This window comes from Hemicordylus capensis, chromosome 6 (genome assembly GCF_027244095.1).
Source record: "Hemicordylus capensis ecotype Gifberg chromosome 6, rHemCap1.1.pri, whole genome shotgun sequence".
NCBI classification, from domain to species: domain Eukaryota; kingdom Metazoa; phylum Chordata; class Lepidosauria; order Squamata; family Cordylidae; genus Hemicordylus; species Hemicordylus capensis.
This window is the reverse complement of record NC_069662.1, coordinates 79,541,599-79,560,014: the sequence shown is the minus strand read 5'-3', so window position 1 is coordinate 79,560,014 and position 18,416 is coordinate 79,541,599. Positions and strand designations below refer to the sequence as shown.

The 18,416-nt window shown below is 41.2% G+C and overlaps 1 protein-coding gene across 2 annotated transcripts in view; it reads left to right on the top strand.

The window, feature by feature from the left end:
• The window catches only part of ADCY1 (adenylate cyclase 1), a 285,419-nt gene that overhangs the window by 227,208 nt on the left and 39,795 nt on the right, over nt 1-18,416 (top strand). For both annotated transcript variants that reach the window (XR_008309536.1, XM_053259719.1), the window contains exons 8-12: nt 3,991-4,146; nt 7,411-7,605; nt 10,834-10,931; nt 12,786-12,870; nt 15,391-15,480. Coding sequence is in view for 1 of the 2 variants with exons in the window: in XM_053259719.1 (XP_053115694.1) it covers nt 3,991-4,146; nt 7,411-7,605; nt 10,834-10,931; nt 12,786-12,870; nt 15,391-15,480 (624 nt within the window). In the remaining variant the exon portion in view is untranslated. The remainder of the gene's footprint in view (nt 1-3,990; nt 4,147-7,410; nt 7,606-10,833; nt 10,932-12,785; nt 12,871-15,390; nt 15,481-18,416) is intronic.

Below are 18,416 nucleotides of genomic sequence, written 5' to 3'. Positions count from 1 at the left end.
ACTATTCACCACTTGAAAAAGACTAATCAAAATGGAGGTCACTCCAGGTGATCAAAATGGAGGTCACTGTTTTGGATTTGTGGACTTGTTTGAAACTGACTGTATTACCGTTGAGAGTATCTTTGATTACAAAACTATACTAAACCCATTTGTTACCTACTCTTCATTATATATTTTGTACATAATATGGTGGGGATCCTGTTTCTTATTTGCTTGTTTTAAGAGATCCCAGTATGCATTATTTATCTTTTGTTACTTTTCTCAGAGGCATGAGCAAACAAAGCCACTTCATCCATTGCAGTCAAAAGGGTACAGTATTGGTGGAATTCTGATTGGCACTTCTGGTCTGTAATTGGGCTGGTTTTCCAGTGCAAAGTATATAGGGTTTTTACCAGTGAGGTGCCAAAGGATAAGCAATGCTACTCTGAATCCAAAGAGAATAACAACTAATGGCAGTTTTCAGTTTATTATGGAAGTTAAGCCATTGTGTAACTGGCCAGAAACTTAGTAAGTTTTTGCCTCCTCCTTATAAGTCGAGCAGTGGAATAATTGGTGGGAGAAATCCTCAATTGTTCTCAACCAATGAGTGGTGGGTGGGGGGTGAATTCACTTGCTAAATTTTTATGTTAGATTGTTGTTGATATAAGAGCATGGCCAGTGAAAAGAAAAAGGGGCAACCTTATATAAGAGTTGTGTAAAAAAAGTAAAATGATTCCAAGTTCAGCTACTCCCTTTTATGTTCCACACTTGAGGGTGCAAGAGCCTCTAGAGTCTGAATATAGTAATCCCAAACCTGCTAAATTATGGCACATGCAGTTGCTTTTACAGGTTAGGAAAAAGTCAAACTGGCTGGGAAATATATAGGACATTTTTCGAAGCCCACAGCTGGCAATATTTTTTAAAAAAGAAACTGTAAATGTGATTGAGTGCAAACGAGGAAGAGCTGATGTCTTTGACTTTATATCAAATGGGCCGGCATTCATTAACATGGGATTTGTTCAGAACTGCACAGCAGCAACTGCACTGGAAGCTGTGACAGCCCTCCCATCACTGTCATTCTGTTGTGTCATCCAGCATAAACAGACATGATTTTCAACATCCGTCAGTTGCATTCTGTCACTGCTTGAGTGGTTAGAAAGTTAAACAGATTCCATAAAGGCTTATATTATTAAGAGGATACTAAATCAGTACTTTTGACATTGAAGGACAGGTCCTTAGTTTGTGTAAATTCGTACAGAGCTAGTAACTTTGCAGCTATTACAGTAGGATTGAGAAACCACACTTCCCTTTTAGGATGTGTTTCTTGAGGTTTATGTACTTCTGCTAATAGCAAGGAAATAAGAATAAAATATGTGCAGGTTTTCTACATGTACTTTAAAAATATTTCTTTGAAGGGGTGAATTGTAAAAATCGGGAATGCTCAGCTTGTGTGTGATGTCATCTGCAAGGGGAAGGGGGGCACACATATTGCTATTTGCTACTGCCTTGACCTGCATCCCCTGTGCAGGAGCCTAGTGTTGGAGCGAATATCTGATTTGACCCACAACCAAATGCATTAACTAATGCATTAGCTAATGGGGTGGATTTGGGGGTTCTGCTGAGTAATTTATATAATTTAAATCATTTGTATAGGAACACCTGCACTCTGCTAAGGTCTGTTTTTCTATGGTATTAAAACATATCTCATTGGCAAACGAGGATATTCTCACAAGTGCCAAGCCCGGGCTTGGCTGTCTGTAAGAATCATTGGGAGCCCCGGGGCTCCCTGCCGGTGCTTCAGTGGCAAACCCACCTAGGGAGCCCACTTTTCAAATGAGGTTAAGGGAGCGAGCGTTTATGCGACTGTGTGCAGAGCTGGCTGCTTTGCAAACACTGACAGGCACTTGTCTGTCGCGGGGGGGGGATCCCCACAATGCATTGTGCACTGGTGCGGTGCATTGTGGGATTCTCTGGGACTGGGATAACGCATCCTGGCCTCTGCACCTCTGTGCTGCCAGGGGCAGCAGTGGAGTGTCCGGGCACGTGATCCGCGCGCCCAGCAATGTCATTGTGATCGTTTGTGGGAAAGGTAAGGTTTTGCAGCCTTCCTCCCTGTCCACCTTCCCAAGCGGTCATGTGAATGGGCCCAATATATGTTAGAATGGAAAACAGCTTGGGCAAAAAATGCTCTTAATGGAGTGGGAGCAAATCAACTTCTGAGCTTGTTTCTAATCACACACACACACACACACACACACAATTGCTGCAAGAATATGAGCTGCTGGATCCTATGTGCTTATCTAAAACTCCTCTAAATCGCAGCTTTCAACTGAGTAGCAGTATGCTACATATTGGGGTGCATTCAGATGGAGTACAGGTTTGCAAGCTTTGTTAGCCAAGAACATCTTTCTATGCTAAAGGTGCTTTACCCTTTTCACATGAACTTTCATCAGTCTTGCTTTTCACAAATTGTTGGCCATATTTTCATTTCTGGTTTTGAAGAGTCAGGCAACTATTTTTATGTCCGATCTGTTGGTAATGCACTTGGGAACATTTTAGGATTGGGGGCAAGGAGATTTCAGGGGGAAAGGAAGAGTAAGGTTCATAGCAAGGTTGCAAGGTCTGCTCTTGATTGTTATGCCAACTACATATTTTTACCGTATGTGAATGTAGTCTCTTGACTTATAATAGACTGTTGTGATTTGTTTCCCTCCATCTCTAAATGACATCCCTGACACCTAATACTCTTGGGCCAATCACTGGCCCGAATTAAACTGTGGAGCCATGACAATGACCACATGATTGTGAGCCAGTTACTATCTTTCAGTCTAAGTCAACAAGACTGTTGTGAGGATAAAATTGAATAACCCCCAACTGTGCTGTTGGGGCCTCTTTGGAAGATCGACAAAAGGGATTTGCTTGGGGAGCTTCCTTGTGGATTGTTATTATTTATTAATTATATTTTATACCGCCTGATATGTACACCTCTAGGCGATGTACAAAGTTTAAAACAATATAAAAAGTAACTGATTAAAATCCATGAAACACAATAAAAACAATCACATAAAACAGTTATTAAAACAAATTATTAAGATTAATTCTAATTAAAAGCCTGTGAGAACAGGTGCATCTTGAGGGTCTTCCTGAAAACAAACAGAGAAGGAGATGCTCTTATTTCAGCGGGAAGCATATTCCAAAGCCCCAGGGCAGCCACAGAGAAAGCCTGGTCCAGGGCCGCTAGCTGATGAGCCGACGGCAACCGTAACCAGACCTCTCCAGAACACCATAACAGGCAGCAGGGTTCATGACAAAGAAGGCCCTCTCTGAAAAACCCTGGGCCTAAGACATTAAGGGCTTTATCGGTAATAACCAACACTTTATATTTCACCTGGAAACATATCAGCAGTTAGTGCAGTTCTTTTAAGTTTGGTGTTATGTGGTCCCTTCATGTTGTCCCGGAGACCAGTCTGGCTGCTGCATTCTGTACCAATTGTAGTTTCCAGACTACGAACAAAGACATCCCCCCGTAAAGTGCATTACAGTAGTTAAGCCTGACGGTTACCAACATATGTACCACTGTTTTAAAGTCATTTACCTCCAAAAATGGACGTCGCTGACGTATCAGCCAAAGCTGATAAAAAGCGCTCTTGGCCACTGCCTCAGCCTGAGAAACCAGTGAGAGCTTGGGGTCCAGAAGCACTCCCAAGCTACTTACCTGATCTTTCAGGGGGCGTGTAACTCCATCCAGAACAGACAGATCTAAACCATTTCTCGGGTCCCAACCCCTCACTGTCAGTACCTCTGTTGTTTGGATTATTCCCATGTTGAAAATAGCCCTAAATAAATATTATACTTTTTAAACATACGGTTTATATCAAAAAACTTCTTTTTATTTACCTTTTTAAATATTGCCTATTTCAAGTTTATTCTGGCTGTAATGTCCTGTTATATTTGATGTCTGTATATTTATCTAATCATTTAAAACATGTCTTTATATTAATATTCTTACAGATATTTCCAGGGCTTATTCTCTCAGATATAAAGCCTGCCAAAAGAATGAAGTTCAAGACTGTCTGTTACCTGCTGGTCCAACTCATGCATTGTCGTAAAATGTTTAAAGCCGAGATCCCTTTCTCCAATGTCATGACTTGCGAAGATGATGACAAGGTAACATATATTTAATTAAGTATGTATCTTTATAAAATGTGTGGTATATACAATTAAATACCAATCTCTCTCCTCCTTATGGACTGACCTGAGGGAAACAGGGAAAGTTGCACTGGTTAGGCCTTTCTTGGTCAGATCTGAAAGGAGAACACACTTTTGAGCTCATAAATGGTTCTGGGGCAATGATGTTTGGGCAAGCAAATGGAGAGGGCATGCATGGTGCTTTAGGGGTTAGGGAGCAGCGTTTACCACTTCCCTAAGTAGCAGCTATCATTGGGGGAAAAAACAGTTGGATATGGATTTGCTAAAGAAATCCAGAGCACAGTCTAGATGGAGATACGTACTTTAGATTTTGAGAAGACCTGTGAGGTTTATATTTCATCTCCATCTTAACTAGAACCCTGCCTTTCTGTGCTATTAAAGCATTGCAAAGGCCTCAATAGCAGTATAATTTTTTTTTTAAGATTCTGTTCCTCCTCAAAAAACAAACAAAACTTTTAAGAAGAAGAAAGCAAATAAGATTATTTCTACCACATAAATGCCATTTGCTCCACAAAGTAACTAGGGTTTCTTTTGTCACCTTCTAATGTATTGCTTGCAATATTGTGCAGCAGCCATTGTTTAGACAAGGCACAGTTGTAAAATACTACAATGGCCTCTTTCTGAGATATGGCAAAAAAGAAATACATACTGGAGATTTTAAAGAGACTTGCCCTTGCCTATTTGTACAGTTCATCCCCAGTTCATCCGTGAGAGTGTAATTCAGGAGAATAATGCTTTTGGACAGCATCTGTGCCTTGCTCATATGCTATAACATTCTTCATTAGAATTATCAAATTGTCTAGAACCAAGGTACTGGCTTGAAATTACAAAACTCAAAAACAACTTTTGAGTGGCTTGAAAGGTTCTCCAAAGTGATGTTTAGAGATTCTACTTTGCTGATTTTATTTACTACTTTTACTACAATCATTCTCCTCACTGCACATGTGTGCATGCATGCACATAATATTAACACAACTGCAAAATTGAATAACCCTAAGAAAAGACGTAGTGAATAAATCATGATATTTTCTTTGCCACTAGATGGTGATGTTTCGTGGTTTTGCTTCTTAATTTTTCAAGCTTTCCAGAATCACAGAACTTCTCACAGTAGAATTTTGGACAAATTTGAAGTTTTGTCTCTCTCTTTCATCAAAGAGGGGTGTGTCTGATCTGGAAGTTTTTTCACTCTAAATTTCCACCTGCTTCCCTGCCCACCAAACAACAACAACAAACCATGCAGAAGAAAGCTATATTTTATGTGATCGGTTTCTTCCCTGCCTTTCACATGGAGTCTTAGGAAGATGTCTCCTGCTGCCTTACTTGCATTATCCTGTGCTTCCACCAGATCCATAAATTATACATACCCCTGGCTTCCATGTACACTGTGCAGGTACTCACTGTCTTCCTTACAAATTGCACTGCTTCAGGGATCCATGACCATAGCTTCCAAGTATATCATAGCCACCTTCCAAATGAATTGTCATCATGGGGCTGCAACATCTTCACAAACAAGATCCCAGGGTTTTGACCTTCACACTTCAGCTGACTGATCAGGGACTAGAAGTGACCCAGATAACTGCAGAACTATTAGCATAATGTCCAGTAGGTGAGGCCCTAGAACAAATATAAAGAAAGGAATATAATGGGGTGGGGGGAACTAGTATATTGGATGTAAGGCAGTTTGCAGATAGCAACATTTCTGAAAGATCAGGAAATGATGCAAAGTGAATTGGATGACCTCAAGAACTGAAGTAATAAAAACTGGCAATAAGTAGTAAAAAGTAGGGGTGTGCGAATTGATTCGAATTTGAATCAATTTGACTTGAATCTGGGTGATTCGATTCAAATTCAAATCACATAACCCCTTAAAAGGGCAATTCAATTTGAATTCAATTCAATTCAATAGCTGTTTGGAACCTTTTTTAAACCATTCAGCCCTCACGATTGGTTAAAAAAGGTGCAAAACAGGGTTGAATTGATTCAAATATGATTTGAATCAACTTTTCAGATCAGATTCAAATTTGATTCAAATAAAAAATGAATTTTTGGAATTTGATTCAAATTTGAAACAAAAAAATTGTTTTGTGCACATCTCTAGTAAAAAGTGGGAAGTTTTGTGTTTGGGGACAAATATATCATTTTTTAATTGGCTGAGAGTGGGGTCATTGGGTGTAAATGACTGAGGAAGGAAAATATCAAGAGATGCTGGTGTATCAGAAGATGGCCACAACTTGCCAATGTGTTGTGTCCTCAAAGAAGGCAAATAAAATCCTTAGGGTGGTTCTAGCAAGGCCTTCATTGAGGCTCAGCTTGTGAGAACTGGTACCATCACATGGAAACCAGCATTCCAATTTCCATAATAATGGCAGCTTTAAAAAGTAAAGCCTCCATTTTACAGACCCCAATTTTACAGACTTGGGGGACAGCATCCATACCCTGCTTCCTCCATCTGCTTGGAGCAAGAGCCAAGATTGGCCAAGGGAGAAATAGTCAACCACTAGGAAAAATGTACCCTGAAATCAGTGGTTGCTGGGCAGATCTGACAAAGCCAGATTGTGGGATATCCAACCGATAAGAAAAAAGATTTCCAATTCCATCAGTGGTTCCTAGGTACTTCTAAGAACATCAGACTGTGTCCATTAGTGATTGCTGGGCAGATGTGTCGTAGAGGAGGAACAGTAAAAAGACTTCCTTTGTGTGTTTATAATGCAACTTATGTGACTGTCTCGATCTTACAGACTATCCCCTAATAAGGAGAGCCCTTCCCCGCCACACACACACCCATAGTCCATTGAAATGAGGTTTTATTGTATATCTATTCAGACATGCAACTTCTTTGTATACAATATGTTATATTTTACATAAAAGCCGAACAGAGAATGTTCCAGATTGCTCTTGAGATTGTGTCTGAAAGTCAAGCAGGGTTTTTTTCTTCCTCTGTTCCACAAGCATTCAATCAGAGATGATAGTAGATAATATTAGTGTATCGAACGTGATCTCAAGTTAATAAATAACAAGTGAGTTCCTTTGGAGATCATTATATCATCTTGTAAGACCATAGATTTTTCAAATACTTTTGAAGCCAGGGAATGTTGTCCCTTTGGGTGTTTGGATAAGCGTATTATTTACAACATTTCCAAATATGCTCAACTTTTCATGTGCTTAGAAGTTAAGATAAAAACTGAATTCCACTCATCCTCTTATATTTCATTTTTGCCACAGAGAAGGGCATTAAGGACAGCCTCTGAAAAACTCAGGAATCGTTCCTCTTTTTCTACAAATGTTGTATACAACACTCCCGGAACTCGAGTGAACCGATACATCAGCCGTTTAATAGAGGCCCGGCAAACTGAGTCGGAGATGGCAGACCTAAATTTTTTTACCCTGAAGTATAAACAGATTGAACGTGAGCAAAAAGTAAGTGAAGCTTTTATTAACTCCATTAGTCAAGGAAAAGGAGAAGTTGCATCCTTTTTATTCAAGGTTTGAATTACTTTCCCTGTACTTTAATGGGAATCTTGGCTTCAGTCATCACAAGGCCTTTATCAAGATATTGGCTGTTGGTACTAGTTTTGCTTGCCAGGTTCCTCTTTAGAAAATGCTTTTCTGTTGCACTACTAGCCAGGAAACCCAGGCAGCAAGGGACTGTTTTAGGCAATTTTCCCAAATGGGGGTGACAACTAAGGTAGGAGTATTCAGGGGAAACTGCTGGACCTTTAAGACTTAGGACCAGTGGCGTAGCCGGTGGATCGGCAGCCCATGTTCTGCCCTGCTGGTGGCCCCCACGCACAGCAGTGACGTCTGCAGCGCACACCAGTGACGTCCGTGCATGTGACATCATGTTCAAAGGAGCATGGTCTTATCGCCCCAGCCCTCCAGTTGCATTTCCAGTCAGAGTTTGCAGGCTGGGTGCATTTATTTCCCTTTCTTTCCCTTGCTGGAGGGAGAGGAAGGGCAATAAATGTAGCCAGCAAGCGCTGGCTGGAAATGAGCTCTGGAGAGCTTGCATGGGCTCTACGGAGCCTGGGCCATGCCTAAGTGTGAGTGACATCTCTCAGAGAATCTGGAACTGGTCTCTTGGTAGCAGCTTGGTCAGCCCATCTGCTATCATGTCTTTTGTTGGGCAGTACTTCAGTTTGACTAGCCCACTCTCTTGTGCCTCTTGAACCTGAAGTAGGCCACAACCAGCCCAGACTGTCATTTAGGAGGCCGGGGGGGGGGGGAGGTTGAAGGAGCCCCCACTGCCACCTCCAATGTTTCTGCCATGGCCACCTCTGCTAACCCCACCACCTTAATTATTAAGCTAATTACTACTACTCCCCACTTTAGTGTAGGGAAATCCCTTTACTTGTAAAGGAGAATCCTCGCCGGATTCCTCTTTAGAAGTATACCCCCCGAGCTGGTTCGTGAGCTTGCTTGGCTCAGCTTGATGGCCAAACTGGGCCAGGTCATCTCGAACCCAGTCCAGATTTGAGCCAAACCAGCAAAATTGGTTCCATGCACATCCTATTCTCCCTGCGACAAGATTTCTGTTTTTCAGCAGAAAATTCTTGTGTAGTTCTCATGCTTTAGTTCAGGTACCCAAAGGAATTAAAACTTGTCTTTAAAAGAATTAAAAAAAAAAAAGATCCTCAGGATTCTAAAAAAAATCACCTGAAGAATATTTATGAGACAGATTCTGTAAGGCATGTTAACCGCACTTATAATACTGCTAGGAAGATCTACAGGGACAATCAAGATGTATCACAATAGAGGGAAATGCTTGTTTTTGATATAGCTCATTAAAGGTTCAGCATCTTGAACAATCTGTTATAGTCTGCAAGGCCTGTTCAATTTGACTATATAACAAGTACTTTCTTAAAGTGTGCAGTCTAGTGATGTGCATGAAATGGATTTTACATTTTGTTTCAAGCCTGAAAGAAAATGCAGATGGCCGAAATGTTTTGTTGAAACAGCAATCAAACAATTGTTTCAGTGAAACACAACTTGAAACATTTGAAGTGTTTTGGCCATAGAAAACAATGGGGAAATGCAAAACACCCCATTGTTTCCCACAGGTAGCTCCTAAGAACACCAAAGTGAGTTGAGTGGTAAGGCATGATGGGTTCTACCTACCACCCAACCCACAAAAGAAATGGGTAAGTGGGTGATTTTTAACAGATTTTTAACCTTTTCCCCAAACCCCCATAGGATCCTATGGGGGGTTGGGGGAAAGGCTAAAATTTGTTACAAATCACCCACTTGAACAAGAACAAGCTGCACTCACAGAGTGCACTGCATACAAGTTTTGCATTTCAATTTGCAATGCATTTTGCAACCCTGCCTTGAAAAACACTGCAGAGGTTTACAGTAAAAGGGAATTTGTCCTCCCAACACAGAACACACATTTCAAACACAGTCCAAAAATGGCCAAAAAAGAATCACTGAGCCAGAATCCACTACCAGCCACAGTGCCTGTGCTACAGTAACATAATGAGGTGCTTCTTACAAGCAGTGTGAAGCGCCAAAAGGAGGTCTGCAGGAAGAGCAGGTTTGACCCACTGTCTCTGCATATGATAATTTACCCATCACTGGGTGGGCAGATCACCCACCCAGAAGAGTGGCGGCTCTCCTGCTGTCCGCCCATGCCTCACCCGGCAGCTCCGGGGGTCAGGTGAAGGGAAGTGCTGCTGAGAGCCCCAGTAATGCACCGTGCAAGTGTGCAGTGCATTTCTGGGTTCCCCTCCCCTCCCCCCTGAGTGTGCAAGCAGCTGTGGTAAACACACAATCCAGGAAAAAAAAGGTTAACAGAGCGCTTGTTCCATTAACCTCGTTTAAGAGGGTGGCTGCTTAGGTGGGTGGGTGGCTTAGCCACCAGATTCGCCCTCGAGCTTCAATAACAAGTTGCTCTCTCACAAACAATTATGATTCCTTACGTTAGCATTGCAACAGCTGCCAGCACCTTTATTTAGCAGCAAGCATAGCCCTAAGCTCAGTTAGGAGATATTCAGCCACATTTTGACTGAGTACACCTTGCAATGCAGACTGCAGAGCAGACCAGAGCAGTGAGTGAAGCACAAGTTAGTCTCAAGGCCAGACATGGAGCGCATCACAGCAATCACCCAGAAATATCAAACCTTCCTTCCACCTCTCCTGGTGTATCCTCTTCAAGAGAAACACAATGTAAGAGCTCTCTCTTCCTCCCAGTTCCCTTAAATACATTTTGAAACTCTTCCTTTTGAGTTTCCCCTGCCCTCCACCCCCGCCCCAGTCAATGGGGGCACAGTTCCCCATGACAACTCTTGATTTGTATGATAAGCCAACCAAGAAGCAAGGAAATTGCAAGCCAATCAGAAACTAGTGCCAGAAAACCAATCCGCAAGGAAAAAGCAGGCCTCCAAAATGGTGCTCGAAACTTTTCAAATTGCAATGTTTCAGATAAAAACGTTTTTAAATAGAAAAACTCATCCTTGTTCAGAGTAGGATGAGAGCTCTCCCTGACTTCATGCTGACTTGGAAAGAAAATATGTGCATAACTGCAATGAGTCGGTAAGCAAAAGTGTGGGCCTCTTTGTACTACTGTATTTTCAGACACAGTTGTTTCCCACTTTGTGGCACATATGGCTGAATAACTATCTGTATGTGTCTTTCTCCCCTCATTTGCAGTATCACCAGCTTCAGGATGAATATTTTACCAGTGCTGTAGTCTTGTCACTGATTCTAGCTGCCTTATTTGGCCTTGTCTACCTTTTAATAATCCCACAGTAAGTATTTTCACATGTTTTTAAATTAAGCACAGTGTGCATGTTTTAGTGAAGTATGAGTGTTTTGGACATGCTTTGGATTCTTAATAGCTTTTATTTCTTGGTAACAAAGCTAGGCCAAATGTGGAGACTGACTTATTAAAAAAATTATTTCTCCTAAGGCTTATGACTGAAGAGGCCCCTAGGTAAATGCAAATCTTAGATAGATGAAAATGCGTCCTTATTCCTACGGTTTGAATCCCTGCTGGTACTATATCGGGCAGCAGCGATATAGAAAGATGCTGAAAGGCATCATCTCATACTGCACGACAGATAGCAATGGTAAACTCCTCCTGTATTCTACCAAAGACAACCATAGGGCTCTGTGGGCACCAGGAGTCAAAATCGACTTGATGGAACACTTTACCTTTTACCAGCCTGGAACCAAGAAAATTCAGCAGAATAATTTCTCTGCTCATGTTTCCTTGATGTGGGAAGATATACTTCAGGAGCTAAATACAGGTGAAACTTGGAAAATTAGAATATCGTGCAAAAGTCCATTAATTTCAGTAATGCAAATTAAAAGGTGAAACTGATATATGAGACAGACGCATTACATGCAAAGCGAGATAAGTCAAGCCTTAATTTGTTATAATTGTGATGATCATGGCGTACAGCTCATGAAAACCCCAAATCCACAATCCCAGAAAATTAGAATATTACATGGAACCAAGAAGACAAGGATTGTAGAATAGAACAATATTGGACCTCTGAAAAGTATACAGTGTACTGTGCTTGATTGGCCAGCAAACTCGCCTGACCTGACCCCATAGAGAATCTATGGGGCATTGCCAAGAGAAGGATGAGAGACATGAGACCAAACAATGCAGAATTGCTGAAGGCCGCTAATGAAGCATCCTGGTCTTCCATAATACCTCATCAGTGCCACAGGCTGATAGCATCCATGCCACGCCGCATTGAGGCAGTAATTGCTGCAAAAGGGGCCCAAACCAAGTACTGAATACATATGCATGCTTATACTTTTCAGAGGTCCGATATTGTTCTATTCTTCAATCCTTGTCTTCTTGGTTCCATGTAATATTCTAATTTTCTGAGATTGTGGATTTGGGGTTTTCATGAGCTGAACGCCATGATCATCACAATTATAACAAATTAAGGCTTGACTTATCTCGCTTTGCATGTAATGCGTCTGTCTCATATATCAGTTTCACCTTTTAATTTGCATTACTGAAATTAATGGACTTTTGCACAATATTCTAATTTTCCGAGTTTCACCTGTATACAGATATCTAGTCACTTGGGAAGGAAATCTAAAAAATCTCAGGATCAGATCAGATATATTTTAATTTTAACATCTCTCCAGTGGCTGTTGCTGATGTTTTCTTGTTTGTTTAGATTGTTTATTTGTTCGATTTCTATAGATTGTGAGCCCCTTTGGGACAGGGAAACATTTTCTCATCGCATTTTCCACTTTTTCCCCTTTGCTATGTAAATCATATATTTTGAATTTATTTGTTAAAAAGTGGTATATAAATAATAATAATAATAATAATAATAATAATAATAATAATAATAATAATAATAAATCAATAAAATTATAAGTGGTAAACACTGAGAATCAATGAAAGCAGGTACAAGAAAAAGTATATCATTCTGAAAAATTACAGTTCAGTTGAAGATATGAGCAGCAGAGGAAGTAAAATTCAGACTACAGCATTTAGAAATCTATTGTACCTATTGACTATACAGTAAGGAAAAATCCTTTGAGATTTAGCCATCTCCATCCATCAAGTTTTAGGAATAAGCCAATGCATTTGTATGCTCCATGTCTCAGTTTCTGTATGTTTCTTCTAGGAGTACCGTAGTCCTTGTCCTCCTGGTGTTCTGCATATGCTTTCTAGTGGCGTGTATCATGTATCTACATGTCACTCGAGTACAAGTAAGTAATCTGAAATGCTGTGACTGCATTTTCCTTTCCCAAACTTATTCAGTAGTTGTCCATATCTTTATTTCACCTCTGCTATATTTCAAACCCAAAGGTAAGAATCTTTTTAATTTTATTCAAATCTAGCAGCTAACACAGTGCAGGTACAGAATAACCTTGTTATATGTGGCTTAACACTCAATTTCAGTATCTGCTGATACTAAAGGGTTAAAACTTACATATCCGTGATTCTTAGAGGGCTGGTAGTCACTGCCAAAGTCACTTCCACCCTCCATTTTGTCACCCCGAACCTATTTGTGGCTCATTTCTTTGAAAACCAAGCATTTTTTTCTGCAATATTTTGCAGTTTGGGGGTGTATTTCAGAGCTTAGGGGGCATTGCTGGGCACAAGGAGACCCTGCGGAGCATGGTAGAGTACTTTTTCCTGTAGTGTTTCACCATTTTCCAACAATTTTCTATTTTTTTGTTTTGTTTTTTTTAAACCCAAGCATCTTCCAGCAGTATTTTGTGGTTTGGGGGCCATTTTGCAGTTTGGAGTGGCATTGCTAGGCACAAGGAGATCCTGCAGAGAACACTACAGTAGGGCGTGTTTTTGTTGTTGTTGCTGCCATTTTAAAAACTGTTTTGTGAATTCTGGAATCTAACCCCCTGTTTTCCAAAGGGACAATGCCTCATTACTCATGTTTTCATTACTCGTGGTAGTAGGCGAGGAACGGAACTGACGTGAGTAACGAGGTTTGCCTGTACTTTTACAAGGAATGTTTTGCCTTGCCAATTTCTCCAAGCAACAAGAAATTCTAGTGGCAGCCATTACAGGACCAGTTTCCTTTTGAGAGGATAGTACTGTATCAATTCAGCTGAAGAAGCCTGCCTTGGATCCCTCAGAGTTAAATAATTAAAGGCCTGTCTCCAACCTTCCATGGTTGGGCAAGGTGACTGAGAAGTTGGTGACCCCTCAGTTCCAGTCGGTCTTGGAGGAAACTGATTATCTAGACCCATTTCAAACTGGCTTTCGGGTAGGCTATTGGGTGGAGACTGCCTTGGTCAGCCTGATGAATGATCTCCAATTGGGAATTGACAGAGGTAGTGTGACTCTGTTGGTCCTTTTGGATCTCTTGGTGGCTTTTGATACTATTGACCATAGTATCCTTCTGGAACGTCTGAGGGGATTGGGGATTGGAGGCACTGCTTGGCATGGGTTCCGTTCCTACCTCACAGGCAGATTCCAAATGGTGTCTCTTCGAGACTGTTGTTCCTCAGAATCTGAACTTCCGTATGGTGTCCCTCAGAGCTCTGTATTGTCTCTGATGTTGTTTAACATCTACATGAAACCTCTGGGAGAGAGGTTGTGGTGCAGGTTTGGGGATTTGGTGCATGGTGTTATCAATATGCTGATGACACCCAAATCTATTTCTCCATGTCAACATCACCAGGAGAAGGCATAACCTCCCTAAATGCTTGCCTGAAGGCAGTAATGGGCTGGATGAAGGATAACAAACTGAGGCTGAATCCAGATAAGATGGAGGTACTTATTGTGTGGGGTCGAAACTCGGGAGACAATTTTGATCTGCTGGTTCTGGATGGGGTCAGGCTCCCCCAGAAAGAGCAGGTACGCAGTCTGGGGATGCTTCTGGATCTGAACCTCTCCCTGGTGTCCCAGGTTGAGGCGGTGGCCAGAGGTGCTTTTTATCAGCTTCGGCTGATACACCAGCTGCGTCCATTTCTTGAGATGAACGACCTCAAAACAGTGGTACATCTGCTGGTAACCTCTAGGATGCATTACTGCAATGCGCTCTATGTGGGGCTGCCTTTGTACATAGTCCAGAAATTGCAGTTGGTTCGGAACGAGGCAGCCAGGTCTCTGGGTCATCTCAGAGAGACCATATTACTCCTGTGCTGAAGGAATTGCACTGGGCAAAATACAAGATGCTGGTCATTAACAGCCCTAAGCAGCTTAGGCCCATGGTATTTAAGAGAACGTCTTCTTTGCCTTGAGGCCCACCGCTTGCTAAGATCATCTGGAGAGGTTAGCCTGCAGCTGCCACCAAATCACATGGCAGCTACTCGTGAACGGGCCTTCTCCGTTGCAGCCCCTGGACTTTGGAATGTGCTCCCTGTTGAAATAAGAGCCTCCCCATCTCTGGCAACTTTTTAAAAGGCACTGGAGACACATTTATTCACCCAGGCTTTTAAATAGATTTATAGTTTTAAATAATGTTAATACTAGGTTTTAAATATGTTTAATGTTTTAAATGATTTTAATTGTAAACCACCCAAAGATGCAAGTTTTGGGCGGTATAGAAATATTTTAAATAAAAAATAAATATGCACACTTTTTAAAAAAAGCATATCTTGAAATAGTAATGCATAATAAGAACGATTACTTTGACCATTACAGCACGGATGTAATTATCTGTTTTTATAGACTACTTTGCAAGTAACACTACACCCCGGCAGGGGAAGATAAGGTACATGTGACTGCTTAATTTAGAATATATTGGTTTTCTCTTTCAGTGTTTTCCAGGGTGCCTGACAATACAAATTCGAACCATTTTGTGTGTTTTTATTGTTATCTTAATTTACTCAGTGGCACAAGGCTGTGTGGTAAGTATATACAACTGTAAACTGATTGCTATGTAATTCATTGAGAAGCACACTATATTACCAATTTTCTTCAGACATTATCTAATGTTAATATTGGTCATTGAGAGTGTTTGTACCGATATACACAGATCTTTGATTAAACCGCATTATATGTAATCACTTTAATATAAAAACAACTGTCTAAAATTACTGTTGCTTTTTGAAACAGAAAGCTCATCTTTTTAATACAGAACTAAATAGTTCTGTATTTTATTTCTTGCTGCTGCAATAGTCAGTAATGTGCCTGTAGCAAAATAAAGTGGTGAAGGTTTTCCTGGGCTATACAATTTTAACTGCAAGTGGGACATTGCAAGTATTTCTGTGATCTCCCACAAAAAAGATGCTGTATGTGTAGAAAACTATTATGTCAGGGAAGAAGGCATCAACTTACCCTTCTCCCTGGCACACCTTTTGAGTTTTTTCCCCTATATGCAGAGAATTTTTTTCACTGGAAGCACTCAAACTGACATTTCCCATCTGTCACCTGAAGTTGTACACTTAAGTGGAAAAGCTTCACCACATGATTTTGCAGCCTGTATACATTGGCTCTTAACCGTGTATATTATAGGCTAGGGATGTTCAGAAAGTTTCGAGCTCGAAATGTTCCAATTCAAAATACCGTATATACTCGAGTATAAGCCAAATTTTTCAGCACCCAAAATGTGCTGAAAAAATCAGCCTCGGCTTATACTCGAGTCATCTATCTGCCTGTGCTAAAATGTTCCCCTGTAATAAAGTTCATACTGGTCACAATATACCCCACTGATGTCTCAATTAATGTAATTTTATTGGCATTTATTTTGATTATTGAAACTCACCAGTAGCTGCTGCATTTCCCACCCTAGGCTTATACTCGAGTCAATCAGTTTTTTGGTTTCTTAGGTAAAATTAGGTACCTCGGCTTATATTTGGATCGGTTTATACTCGAGTATATACGGTAGGCTGTTTTGAGTGTTTCAAGCTTGAAACAGGATGTCCTTCAAATGAATGGCCTGTTTCAAGCTTGAAACGAAATGACCCTGTTCCAAGTCAGAACGTTTCAAGTGTTCAGGGTGCCATTTTGGAGGTGTGTTTTTCACTTGCTGATTGGTTTTGGGACTGGCTTCCAAATGGCTTTTGATCTCCTTGCTTCTTGGTTGGCTTGTTATCATAAAAATCTACTTGCCAAACCAGTCAGCCAGTGCCAAACCAGTTAGCAAGGGAAAAACACACCTCCAAAATGGCTCTTGGAACACTCAAAACATTCTGAGCTCATTCCATCTGGAACAACCGGCTTAACTGGTTGTTCCAACGGACCATTACAGGCATTTATTTTACGTTCTGAGCTCGGAACAGAATGTAATCACATTCTGGGCTCATCTCTACTACATGCAAAGTATAAAACTATTTTGGATCTGAATCTGTTTTGGGTTCTGAATCTCTAAGGTGGGCATAACAATCTGCCTTTCTGAAATTTAGGAAGGATTTTGGTGTGGCCCCTTCACAGATTTAGAGAAGAGAATTAAATTAACCAGTTTGTTGCATGTAGGAACACACATGTGGCTTTCCTTTTATACACATGTGCATATGCACACACTTGCCGCTACTTCCACAAACAGGCATACATACACTCAAAGGGTGTGTGTCCTGGAAATGCAGTGGACTATAAAGGAAAGGAAAGATTGTGCTGTTGAGTCAGTGTTGACTCCTGGCGACTACAGAGCCATGTGGTTTTCTTGGTAGAATACAGGAGGCGTTTGCCATTGTCTTCTCCTGTGCAGTATGAGATGCTGCCTTTCAGCACCTTCATATATTGCTGCTGCCCGATATAGGAGTTTCCCACATTCTGGGAAACATGCCAGATGTAATGTGATATGTGTTTTCATTTCAGTATGCTTATTTCAGTGGCTGCATAACAGGCAGCCCTATGTTCATGTTAGGAACCCGCTGGGGCTACTGTGCAACTTGAAGGGAAGTCCCAATGATGTAGCACAATGAGGGAACTGTGGAATGATTCAAAACCGCTTCTGGGCAGTCATGCAGCACTCCTTCCACTGCAATGGAAGGAGTGCTGCATGATTGTCTGGCAGCAGTTTTACATCATTCCAGCTGCCCCATTGTGGCATTGGAGCTGCCTTTCAAGTTGCACAGCAGCCCCAGTGTGTCCCTAACATCAACATAGGACTGCCCACCATGTTGGCCACTATTTGTTTTAACTGCTATTTGGTAATAAAAATTAACTTTTAGGTGTAATGTTGATTATTGAACAAATTTAGAATTGACTTTATGTTCTCCATTGCTTTCCTGTTTTCAGATCATATTTCCACTTTTTAAATGTTTACAAGCTTTTACATGATTGTATCTGCTAACAAGATATAATGCTTAATTGCCTTTCAAGCAGTCTCTTATTTTGCTGAATCTCCTAAAATTCCATTATTTGTGGTTAAGATGTGTGTTTTTTTAAGTTTTGCAGGAGTACAGTTTACAATACCAGTTCTAGACTTGAAATATGGGTTGAGTTTTGTGATGAAGAACTAGGGATGTGCACAGGACCAGTATGGCCAGTCCAAACTGGTCCTGGTCTGGTTAGACTACTGGTTCGTGGACTAGTTCAGGGCTATTCTTGTAAATGGGAATTCACAAAAGGGTGGAGGATGAGAGGGTAACTTATCTTCCCACTGGCAGCAGGACAGCAGCCTGCTTCAGCAATGGGGCTCCTCTAAATCCCCTGCCAGCCTCCCCAATAGCAGCCCAGGCAACTGCAGCCCAGTTCAGTAAATTCCTCAGCGGATTCCCCTTTATGAACATTGCCCCCGAACCGGTTCAAACCAGTTCTGTTCGAACTGGGGCTCGTTCGGTTTGAACTCAGACTGGTCAAACTAAACTGGTTCGATTCAAACCAGGGTTCAAGTCGAACT